Genomic DNA, 13,218 nt, shown 5'->3' on the forward strand with positions numbered 1-13,218 from the left:
TGGTCCGAGACTCCCCCATCGACGGAAAAAAGTACCTATCAATTTCTTTCAACAGCTTAAAAATCTCGATCAAATCATTCTTTAATCTTCAATATTCCTTCCAGTGAATAGGAGCATAGTTTATGTAATCTTGGCACTTGGGTGGCACAGATTGACTTGCAACTTTATAATTCACTGGGTTTCTTTCTCTCCATAAGTTGCTGGATGATTCGCATATTTTCAACAAATTTGGCCTATAATCTTTGTTCGAGTGATACTATTTTTTCTCGCATACTTTCTAAATCTAAACTGTAGGGAGTGGCCATAACTTTATTTGAAAGTATTGAATTGACTCTAAGTATCCCAAGGAAAATAAATCCAGAATTAGGAACAACCACAGCAATTTACCTTTATATAGTACTCCACGTGATTAGGATGATGATTTAAGGTTTCCTACATTAAGGAGGAAAAGTCCGTGAATGCTGACAGGAAGGAGAATGGGCATAAGGTGGAATGGGATTGAAGGCACTGTCAAAGAGAAGGGTTGTGGGAAGTTTATTTGAAAGCAGGGAGGGATCAAAGCCATAATGATGAATTGAACAACTGCCAAAAGTGGAGGGGTGGAGACAGAGGGGCCAAGGAGTAGAGGTCATCGATAAATGTTAGAGGAACGGAGGTTCTTTTCTTTATTGATTTATGGGATGTGGGCATTGCTGACTAGGCCAACATTTATTGCCCAACGCTAATTGCCCTTGAAAAAGTGGTGGTGAGCTGTCTTCTTGAATCACGGCCATCTATGTGGTGTCGGTACATCCACAGAGCTGTTAAGGAGGGAGGGAGTTTCAAGATTTTGACTCAACGACTGCGAAGGAATGGAGATATATATCCAAGCCAGGATGGTGAAAGACTTGAAGGAGAGATTCCAGGTGGTGGAGTTCCAATATATCTGCTGCCCTTGTCCTTCTAGATGATAGTACTTGTGGGTTTGGAAGGTGCTGTCTAAGGAGCCTTAGTGATTTCCTGCAGTGCATCTTATAAATGGTCCATGCTGCTGCTCCTATGCATTGGTGGCGGAGGGAGTGAATATTTGTGGAAGGGATGCCAATCAAGCAGGCTGTTTTGACCTGGATGATAGCAAGCTTGTTGAGTGTTGTTGGAGCTGCACTCATCTTGGAACAGATGCGCTGGACACAGTATTCCTGACTTGTGCTTTGTAGACTGTGGACAGGCTTGGGGAGTCAAGAGGCAAGTTACGCTCCACAGGATTCCTAGCCTCTAATCTGTTCTTGTAGCCACAGTATTTATATGGCTAGTCCAGTTCAGGTTCTGGTCAATGGTAAACCACGGGATGTTGATGGTAGCGGATTCAGTAATGGTAATATCATTGAATGTCAAGGGGCGATGATTGGATTCTCCCTTGTTGGAGATGGTCATTGTCTGGCATTTGTGTGGCACGAATGTTACTTGCCACTTGTCAGCCCAAGCCTGGATACTGTCCAGGTCTTGCTGTATTTGGACATGGACTTCTTCAGTATCTGAGGAGTCGCAAATGGTGCTGAAAATTGTGCAATCATGAGTGGACATCTCCGCTTCTGATCTTATGATGGAAGGATGAGCATGTATGGCTGGACAAGATCATTAACCTAGGTTGGGATGAGGCATGAATGGATTTGAGAATCAGAGTTATAAGGTGGGATTTTACAGCCTCACTCGTCCCAAAACTGTAAAATCCCGCCCGAAGTCAACAGATCTTCCCATTGTCCGCCCCCCATCTGTTCTGATTGTCGTGGCAGGCGGGACAGTAAAATTCTGGCCATAAAGTACTTGGAGAATGAATCTTGGAATCTATTGGAGTTGGCTTTGTGGGTAAATTATGAAAAGCTGCTGGATGTCAAACAACACGTTCAAAAAGTGAAGGTTGGAGAGAACGAAAGGGTTGTGGATCAGTGTCCTGACATCTCGATAATGTCAGTCTTGAAGGAGGGAGGGACATTGTCAGAGGAACGATATAGCTTGATAATGTTGGCAAGCATCGGGTTGTGGAGGTGAAACTAAATGGCCAGATTCTGAAACGAAAAACGATTAAGACAATAGGTGATGGAGGCCATAGACAAAATGACTGTTCTGTGAGGTGATTGCAGAAGAACATGGAAAACAGGATAATGATTGGTTAGTTGCAGGGCAGCATCGAAAGTTGCAAGTTAAGGGATAGAGAAGTTAGTAGCTAGTAGCTACTATACAGGTGTCCTAATTATGGAGACAAAAATCAGTGCATTTTGAGTCTGAGATGAGACTGGGAAGTAGGGGTTATCTGAGCAAGCTTTTTAAAACCCTTTCCATTAATTCCATCTCAAACACAATAGTAATTCTACTGCAGCTTAATTCTTTTCAGATAGCTGAAAGACTTCTTAATAGCTGGTTTTAATTTTCTTGATTACATTGCAGTTTCAGAAAATTTAGTTTTCATTTACAGACAGATTAAAATTTTGTCTTTATTTTCTAAGAAAATACCTGCAACTTTTGTGTGCACCTATGTATACACGCTGGATAGTATTCTGTAACCTTTCTATCTCCTGGAACAAAATACCTACTTTTTCTTTTAATCTTGTGTCCTGCAGTCACACACCTATTTTCTTTAATGATGCTGAACAATTCACCTGGTTCAACCTCACCCTGATTTGCTATTTACCCCATTAAAGGTTCAGATAATACCAACTTGCTCTTATAGTCGAAGTATACCAAATTCAGGGTGCACATAATCAAATATTTGGGATTATTTGCTGTTTATCACGCAGTCATGATTTCAACTCTTATCAAACAAATGCAATCCCTATCATTGACTCTAATTTACCTTTTGTTTTTTTTTAATGTATTAGAATTTTAAAAGTATGCAATGCGATCTAAAGAACTAAAGAGAATAATGGATACGAGAGAGAAATTAAAACAGCCATAAAACAGCAAAGTTATAACTAGCATTTGAACTGAAATTTAATCTTTTTCGTTCTAACATTAATACTATTTCTTATCAAGCATTGGCAGTTAGCACAAGTTATTAGTTTGCATCTGTTTTTCGCTTTTTAGTCATTATCAAAGTAAAATGGTAGATGCAGGGAGGATGTTCCCAATGGTGGGGGAGTCCAGAACCAGGGGTCACAGTCTGAGGATTCGGGGTAGATCATTTAGGATGAAGATGAGCAGACATTTCTTGATCCAAAGAGTGGTGAGGCTATGGAATTCATTACCACAGGAAGTAGTTGATGCCAAAACATTGAATGTATTCAAGAGGTGGCTAGATATAGCATTTGGGGTGAATGGGATCAAAGGTTATGGGGAGAAAGCAGGATTAGGCTATTGAGTTAAAGTTTTAAAGTTTTTCTTTTATTAGTCACAAGTAAGGCTTACATTAACACTGCAATGAAGTTACTGTGAAATTCCCCTAGTCGTCACAGTCCGGGGCCTGTTCGGGTCAATGCACTCAACCAGCAAGTCTTTCAGAATGTGGGAGGAAACTGGAGCACCCGGAGGAAACCCATGCAGACACAGGAGAACATGCAAGCTCCACACAGACAGTGACCCAAGCCGGGAATTGAACCTGGGTCCCTGGCGCGGTGAAGCAGTAGTGCTAACCACTGTGCTACCACGATCAGTCATGATTGTGATGAATGGCGGAGCAGGCTCGAAGGGCCAAATGGCCTTCTCCTGCTCCTATCTGCTATGTTTCTATGTAGTGATGGAACCAGTTTCTTGACTTCTTGATAGCAACACTATTTTCATATATATGATTGCAGTTTGTGCTTCTACCTTATTAAAGCATTAGATCACTGAAACTCATGACAGGTTGCTAAATAAAGGGCTTTAATATTGCCATACTGGTAGTTTAGTATCAAATTATCCTCACTTGCATTACCCTTCTCGCATCAGATGATAGTCATACATAAAGTATACTGTTGCATCTGTCATTACTACCTCATTTTGTTTATCCCCTCAGAATCCAAAAAATAGCATTAGTGAGTTTTCACATTTGTCAGCACTGGGAGAAAAACTAGAGCCAACCTGATCAAAAGCAAATGAAGGCTAGGGAATCAACAATCTTAACTGGCACATCGTCCCTGGTGGTTGTTTTTTGTTTTTTGTTTTTCTGGGAGTGACCGACACAACCCGAGGGTACCAGGTTTAACTAGAACAACTAAATGTGAGCAAAGCACGCCTGAATATGCAGAAAGGTGCTCCAAGTTTTGGATGAAACTAAAATGTTGTCAACCATAAGATGTCTGATTGTTTAAATGTTTAATTATTTAATTTGACCATAGTTTAAATTATTCCAGTCTTGTTCTTAAAGTGTATAACAGTATCAAATGTTTTCAGGATGCATGCAAGAGAATTTAATTTTTAGACCTTTAGCCTTGCATCAATATTGAATCATTGTTAAATGCACAGTCTACCTGTGAAGACATTTAATTGTTGGTGAATTGCTGAGTGATTTGCAAGTAAGTAGAATACTTGGCCTCCAGAATAATTTATGCAGTTTATCCTAAAAATATTTTTTTTCTTATGTACAGGATTACTGACAACATATTGGCAATGGCTCGTCCCTCCACTGAAATAATTGAAAAATACAACATTATTGAACAATTTAAAAGGTATCCTTTAGCTGGAGTGTTTCTAATGTGCGGTTTTTAGGAGAGACTTCTTGCATCTTTCCACATTTCTCCCTATTCCCTCTGCAGTCAATATTTGGGAGATGTTTAATGAAGTCTCTAGCCATTACATTCTTTATCTAAGTGGTCATTTTTAATGTGTTAGTTTTAACACCGACGATCTGCGGGTTATTTAACTGAGGAACCACAGTGGATTTAAAAGTTGATCAGTCCCAACACTTTTTTGTTGAATTTATGTCCAAAAATTGGATGGGCCTATCTTGGAAATCCATGTTGTTGAATCTGAATTTATGTTTCTACCACACAGTGCAAAGCTAACATATAAATAATTATTGGGCATTTCAAAATTCCTCAGACAGGCAAAAGTGCCACAACAGAAATGACCAACACACCAGAAAAATAGTGAGCAACATGGAGAGCAATAAGGAATAAGCTACAGCTTAGTTCTCACCGTATGATAGAAACAATAAGATTCCCTTCAGCACAAACAACATCACTAATTCTTGAACCATTATCAATAAATATATCATTTACAGTAAAAAAAATGTTAATATCTGTTTCCATAACATGCTAATTCAGTTTAAATCTTTACATGATCAATTTAAAGCATTTAGAAATAAAGATAGTAATTGTAAATATTGGACATCTAAAGTTTAAAAGAAAACCTAAATGGCTGGGAATACACAGTAGGTCTGTTAGTATTTATAAAGAGAAAAGATTGGTTAATGTTTTGGATGTAGACCCTTCGTCAGAATTCTGAAGTGGTTCCTGTGGTAATATCTAAAACAAAATAAATAAGTGGCACAGACATGATTGCCCATCTTTTGTTCTATAATTTTTTTGTTTCTATGTAATTCTATGTATATTTTTTGGTAGATGAGAGTACATTATAAGGAGCTATTACAGTATCAAAGAACTGTTTCTAAACATGAATTGTAAGCATGACAACTGGATTCAGAAATAATTCTAGATTTTATTCGTATTCATTATTGAGATTATTAAACCACCAGTTCAGTATTTTATTTGTAATCTTTTGCAAACCCAGATAATGAGTGCATGAATTGCTTTGTTTTCATTAGTTCAGGTTTGTTAATACAGGGGTTTTGCAGGAACACAGCATGTCCTGATTCCCCTCTGTCATTTGACCTGGCTTTAAAGACTGCATGCGTTTGTGTTAAACGTACTAAGTTTCCACGGTAGCGGCACGGTAGCACAGTGGTTAGCACTGCTGCTTCACAGCTCCAGGGTCCCGGGTTCGATTCCCGGCTCGGGTCACTGTCTGTGTGGAGTTTGCACATTCTCCTCGTGTCTGCGTGGGTTTCCTCCGGGTGCTCCGGTTTCCTCCCACAGTCCAAAGATGTGCGGGTTAGGTTGATTGGCCAGGTTAAAAACAAAATTGCCCCTTAGAGTCCTGGGATGCGTAGGTTAGAGGGATTAACGGGTAAAATATGTGGGGGTAGGGCCTGGGTGGGATTGTGGTTGGTACAGACTCGATGGGCCGAATGGCCTCCTTCTGCACTGTAGGGATTCTATGATTCTATGAACTTCAATTCAGTATCTGAGTTCTAATTATTGGATTATTCCATTATTTCGCAAAATATTGCATGCATGTATGCGTGCATGTGTATATGTGTACATAGAAGGTTTCTATTAAAACATGTTTATCCCAGGTGTCCTGACCAAGATTTATCTCTGACCCAAAAGCAGGTTGTGTGCTCATTATCACATTGCTGCTTGTGGGAGGCTGCTGTGGTTCCTACATAACAACACTGGCTACACTTCAAAAGTACTTCATTGACTATAAAGTGCTTTGAGACATCCGATGGTTGTGAAAGGCACTAAATAAATGCAAGTTTTTAACTGTTGATCTATATTTCAATTAGCACCTGACTCCTGTACTCCTTGCTTCAGGCATGGCATAAAGACAGTAATTAACCTTCAGCGTCCTGGGGAGCATGCACGCTGTGGTAACCCATTGGAGCCAGTGAGTGGCTTTACTTACCTACCAGAGGAGTTCATGGAAGCTGGAAGTAAGTCTCTTCTCCTGTTTGCAATTAACAGAAACCCTATGGATTTGTATCAGGTTATGGCTAATGTGCTAGACTTAATGATCCTTTTTGTAATTTAAAGATAAGATTAAAAGAGAACCTATTGTTAGAAATTCTTCATGCTGAGCTAAGGAAATAATAATAGTGTTGTGTACCTTCTGGAGATATAGAACACAGAACAGTACAGCACAGAACAGGCCCTTCGGCCCTCGATGTTGTGCCGAGCTTTATCTGAAACCAAAATCAAGCTATCCCACTCCCTATCATCCTGGTGTGCTCCATGTGCCTATCCAATAACCGCTTAAATGTTCCTAAAGTGTCTGACTCCACTATCACTGCAGGCAGTCCATTCCACACCCCAACCACTCTCTGAGTAAAGAACCTACCTCGGACATCCTTCCTATATCTCCCACCATGAACCCTATAGGTATGTAATAGCTCCATCCACCCGAGGAAATAGTCTTTGAACGTTCACTTTATCTATCCCCTTCATCATTTTATAAACCCCTATTAAGTCTCCCCTCAACGTCCTCCGCTCCAGAGAGAACAGCCCTAGCTCCCTCAACCTTTCCTCATAAGACCTACCCTCCAAACCAGGCAGCATCCTGGTAAATCTCCTTTGCACTCTTTCCAGCGCTTCCACATCCTTCTTATAGTGAGGTGACCAGAACTGCACACAATATTCCAAATGTGGTCTCACCAAGGTCCTGTACAGTTGCAGCATAACCCCACGGCTTTTAAACTCCAACCCCCTGTTAATAAAAGCTATCACACTATAGGCCTTCTTCACAGCTCTATCCACTTGAGTGGCAACCTTCAGAGATCTGTGGATATGGACCCCAAGATCTCTCTGTTCCTCCACAGTCTTCAGAACCCTACCTTTGACCCTGTAATCTACATTTAAATTTGTCCTACCAAAATGAATCACCTCACATTTATCAGGGTTAAACTGCATCTGCCATTTTTCAGCCAGCTTTGCATCCTATCTATGTCTCTTTGCAGTCTACAACAGCCCTCCATCTCATCCACTACTCCACCAACCTTGGTGTCATCAGCAAATTTACTGATCCACCCTTCAGCCCCCCCCTCTAAGTCATTAATAAAAATCACAAATAGCAGAGGACCAAGCACTGATCCCTATGGCACTCCGCTGGCAACCTGCCTCCAGTCCGAAAATTTTCCATCGACCACCACCCTGTCTTCGATCAGATAGCCAGTTACCTATTCAATCGGCCAACTTTCCCTCTATCCCACACCTCCTTACTTTCATCATAAGCCGACCATGGGGGACCTTATCAAACGCCTTACTAAAATCCATGTATATGACATCAACTGCCCTACCTTCATCAACACACTTAGTTACCTCCTCAAAAAATTCTATCAAATTTGTGAGGCACAACTTGCCCTTCACGAATCCGTGCTGACTATCCCGGATTAATCCGCATCTTTCTAAATGGTCATAAATCCCATCCCTAAGGACCTTTTCCATCAACTTACCAACCACCGAAGTAAGACTAACCGGCCTATAATTACCAGGGTCATTTCTATTCCCTTTCTTAAAGAGAGGAACAACATTCATCACTCTCCAGTCCTCTGGCACCATCCCCGTGGACAGTGAGGACCCAAAGATCAAAGCCAAAGGCTCTGCAATCTCATCCCTTGCCTCCCAAAGAATCCTAGGATACATTTCATCAGGCCCAGGGGACTTATCGACCTTCAGTTTATTCAAAACTGCTAGTACATCCTCCCTCCGAACATCTACTTCCTCCAGCCTATTAGCCTGTAACACCTTCTCTTCCTCAAAAACATGGCCCCTCTCCTTGGTGAACACTGAAGAAAAGTATTCATTCATCACCTCGCCTATCCCTACTGACTCCATACACAAGTTCCCACTACTGTCCTTGACCGGCCCTAACCTCACCCTGGTCATTCTTTTATTCCTCACATAAGAGTAAAAAGCCTTGGGGTTTTCCTTGATCCGATCCGCCAAGGGCTTCTCATGCCCCCTCCTAGCCCTCCTAAGCCCCTTTTTCAGCTCATTCCTTGCTAACTTGTAACCCTCAATCGAGCCATCTGAACCTTGTTTCCTCATCCCTACATAAGCTTCCCTCTTCCTTTTTACAAGACATTCCACCTCTTTTGTGAACCATGGTTCCCTCACTCGGCCATTTCCTCCCTGCCTGACAGGGACATACCTACCATGGACACCCAGTATTTGTTCCTTGAAAAAGTTCCACTTTTCATTAGTTCCTTTCCCTGACCGTTTCTGTTCCCATCTTATGCCCCCTAATTCTTGCCTAATCGCATCATAATTACCTCCCCCCCAATTATAAACCTTTCCCTGCCATACGGCCCTATCCCCCTCCATTGCAATAACAAAAGACACCGAATTGTGGTCACTATCTCCAAAGTGCTCTCCTACAACCAAATCTAACACTTGGCCCGGTTCATTTCCCAGTACCAAATCCAATGTGGCCCCACCTCTTGTCGGCCTATCCACATATTGTGTCAGGAAACCCTCCTGCACACACTGCACAAAAACTGCCCCATGCGAACTATTCGACCTACAAAGGTTCCAATCAATATTTGGAAAGTTAAAGTCCCCCATGACAATTACCCTGTGACCCCCACACCTATCCATAATCTGCTTAGCAATTTCTTCCTCCACATCTCTATTACTATTTGGGGGCCTATAGTAAACTCCTAACAATGTGACCGCTCCTTTCCTATTTCTAACTTCAGCCCATATTACCTCAGTATGCATATCCCCCTCCAAGTGCCTTTCCGCAGCCGTTAAACTATCCTTGATTAACAATGCTACTCCTCCACCTCTTTTACAAGCTTCCCTACACTTACTGAAACATCTATACCCCGGAACGTCCAACAACCATTCCTGTCCTTGTTCTACCCATGTCTCCGTAATGGCCACAACATCGTAGTCCCAAGTACCAATCCACGCCCCAAGTTCATCTACCTTGTTCCGGATGCTCCTTGCATTGACGTCGACACACTTCAACCCACCTTCCTGTCTACTGGTACCCACCCTTGACCTTGATACCTTCCCCAATACCTCACTACCCTCAACACTGACTTCCGGACTACAACTCCTTTTCCCACCCCCCTGGCAAATTAGTTTAAACCCCCCTGAAGAGCCGTAACAAATTTCCTTCCCAGGATATTGGTGCCCCTCTGGTTCAGGTGCACCCCGTCCTGTTTGTACAGGTCCCACCTTCCCCAGAATGTGTTCCAATTATCCACGTAGCTGAAACCCTCCCTCCTACACCATCCCTGCAACCGTATGATGCTTTAAAAATGATCATCCTTTCCTCCTCGCCCTGGGAAGAAGCTTTTTTTTCCCATTTGAAAGCTCTTTTTTGCTAGTTGTTGTGAAATGTCAGTTGAGGGAAATTCTAGATTGACGTGATTCTCATCCTTGGGGAAAATCATGAGGAGCTTCAGAAGTAAAGTACTCGGGGAAGCTATCACTCTCATATTTCATCTATTACAGCCAACACAGTTGGCGATTAAGACTGTAATATTATTGTAAATATTCCCATGACCATGACCTTTCCTGTGCCCATCAGGGTGTACCACCTGCTGTCAGCCAATTAGTGGTATATCAATGACATTGGAGATGTAAAAATACCTTGTTGAGATATGCAGCTACCTAAGTGTCTTTGCACAGCAGCATGAAAGCTAACAACAGTGTTTCCTTCACAGTGACTTTCTTAAAGTATGATTTATTATTGTTACCATCGTATGCAACAACAACTTGCATTTATGTGGTATTTTTAATGTAGTAAAACTTACCAAGGAGCATGTTAAAAGCGATACCAATAAATACATTTTTGCTAATGAACCAAAAAGGGCTGTATCAGGACAGATGACATTTGGCCAAACAGGTAGGCTTTAAGGAGGAATGAGTGATATGAGTGCTGGCAAAATTTGTGAAGGGAATACCAGAACTTGGGCAAAAGTCTAGTTGCCATTGGTGGTGCAATTCAAGTAGAAGGAAGTGGGAGATGCCAGAATCAGAGGAGTGCACAGATCACAAATGCTTCAAGATATGGAAGAGTAACAGAGATCGGGAGGGGCAAGCCCCACAGGGATTTTTAAAAAAAGAATTGTTCATGGAATGTGGGCATCTCTGGCAAGGTTAACATTTTGTTGCCCACCTGATTGCCCTTGGGAAGCTGCCTTCTTAAACTATTACAATCTCTATTGTAGATACCGTTAGTACTGTTGGGTAGAGAGTTTCAGGATTTTGACCCAGTGACTACGTAAGAACAGCGATTATAATACCAAATCAGGATGGTAATAATTTGGAGGTGAACATGCAGGTGTGGTAGTCCCATGTGCCCTACTGTCCTTGTTCTGGAGTATAGAGGTCATGGATTTAGATTAAAAGGTGCAATTGAAGAAGCCTTGGCAAGTTCTTGTAGTGCATTGGCACTTCAAGTAGGCTACTTTGTCCTGGAAGGTGTGGAGTTTCTAGGACATTGTTGGAATTGTACTCATCCAGGCAAGTGGAGAGTATCCCATCATGCTCCTTATTTGTGCATTGTAGATGGTGGGTAAGCTTTGGAGAGTCAGGATGTGAGTTACTTGCTGCAGAATATGGCGACACAGACCTCCTCTTGTAACCAAACTATTTTTATATGGCTGGTTTAATTTGCTTTATGGTCAATGCTGACCCCCAGAATGTTCATCCAGACTTGAAACATCGGCTCTACTCTCTTTCCACAGATGCTGTCAGATTTGCTGAGATTTTCCAGCATTTTTCTGTTTTTGTTCAGATTCCAGCATCTGCAGTATTTTGCGTTTATCCCAGAATGTTTAGGATGGGGGATCCAGTGATGGTAACTCTACTGAATGTCAAGGGGAGCTTGTAAGATTCACTCTTGTTAGAGATGATCATTGTTAGCATTTGGATGGTGCAAATGTTACATGCCACATGTCAAACTAAGCCTGTATGTGGTCATGTTGCCCGACATGCAGGCACGGATTACTTCATTATCAGAGGAATCACAAATGGAACTGAATAAAATGCAACCATTGGCAAACACCCTCACTTCTGAAGGGAGGATATCATTGAAACATTTCTAGGCCTAGAACACTGCTCTAAGGAAGACCTGTAGCCTTATTCTGGGTCTAAGAGAATTGGCTTTCAACAACCATTCAGAATTAGATATTGGTTAAACTGTGACAAGTTAAGGAGAGAGGAAGGTTGCAGGGAGGTGATGGTGAGGTAGAGCTGAGAGTCTTTAGCCCACATATGGTCCTGATGTGTTCTCAGATGTTGTACTGAGGGGTAGTAGTTGATAATGAACAGAAAAGGGGCAAGGATAGATTGTTGGGTGTTCCAGAGGTAACATTGCATGAGTACGAAGAGATGCCAGTATGTGTCCTTTGGCTACATTTCAATGGATGAGAATGGAACCAAGCAACCACAGCCTGGAATTCTACCTGCAACTTCAAGGCTAAGACAGTGGGGAAATTGAACAGGGAAAGGCTCATGAGCTGGGAAAGGAATAGCCTCTGGCATTAGTATTTGTGACAAAAAAAACAATGATCTTCTGGCACTCAATGCACTTGCAGTTTGGCAAAATCATTACTGTTTGTTCTATGCTTCACAAAATACAGAGGTATTAACCAGGAAGTTGACGAGCTGTGGTATTTCATGCACCCAAAAACTATGGTCTGATGCATGTGAATAAGAAGGGGCATTATTCCATGAGCATTGGGATGCAGATGAATATCATGCATATCAGTAATATATAGATTGGGAGTTCACACAATATTTTAATTCATGGACTCTCAAGAGACTCCAAACAGTTTATGGTATCTCCGCTGCCATACATGTTTCTCACATTACATTACTATCCCCAAACTTTAGCTGACAGTAGTTACAATGAAGGTATGTGAGAATGAGGCGAGTTCAGTTTATGATGCTGAGACCACTTGAGGGTTGCTGTCAACATGCCCCAGAAGGAGTTGACAAAATCATGATGGTTTTCTGTATGCTTCACAACATTACCCTATGTATAGAGTCACTACATTGGGTAGATGGTGGCAATGTTTCCACTTAGCTGCATGGGTGCATGTTAGTGTAGCAGCCTGTAAGGCACTCCAAAGGCTTTGATATATAATAATGTATGTGAAAATGTGAAAACAATGTAAAGGGATTATTGAAAAAAACTGATCACGTACAACAATAAATTTTACAGGGTGACAGACATGAAGAGGAGGAGAGTAGATATAATCCACCAGTGACTAAACAACTAATTTGAGGGAGTGGGCTTTTCCTTTCATAACTCCAATCTATATAACCTATTTAAGGACCTAAGCAGGTTCAAGGTCTTCACTACAAAATAAAATCTGATTGCCTGTTCTTATGCTAAACTGGTTGCAGAATTTTCCTCGTCCATAGCAGCAATGGACATCAACAATCAGCCATTTCCCTGGAAAATAAGTTGGAGTCATGACAAAACTGAACACAAAGGGGGCGATTTTACCATTTTTTTTCCTAAGTG

General features: G+C 41.6%; 1 protein-coding gene across 8 annotated transcripts in view; it reads left to right on the forward strand.

The window, feature by feature from the left end:
• The window catches only part of ptpdc1a (protein tyrosine phosphatase domain containing 1a), a 128,121-nt gene that overhangs the window by 72,252 nt on the left and 42,651 nt on the right, over positions 1-13,218 (forward strand). For all 8 annotated transcript variants that reach the window (XM_078209661.1, XM_078209654.1, XM_078209659.1 and 5 more), the window contains 2 exons: positions 4,539-4,619; positions 6,549-6,667. In XM_078209661.1, coding sequence (XP_078065787.1) covers positions 4,539-4,619; positions 6,549-6,667 — 200 coding nt within the window. The remainder of the gene's footprint in view (positions 1-4,538; positions 4,620-6,548; positions 6,668-13,218) is intronic.

This window comes from Mustelus asterias, chromosome 3 (assembly GCF_964213995.1).
Source record: "Mustelus asterias chromosome 3, sMusAst1.hap1.1, whole genome shotgun sequence".
NCBI lineage: Eukaryota > Metazoa > Chordata > Chondrichthyes > Carcharhiniformes > Triakidae > Mustelus > Mustelus asterias.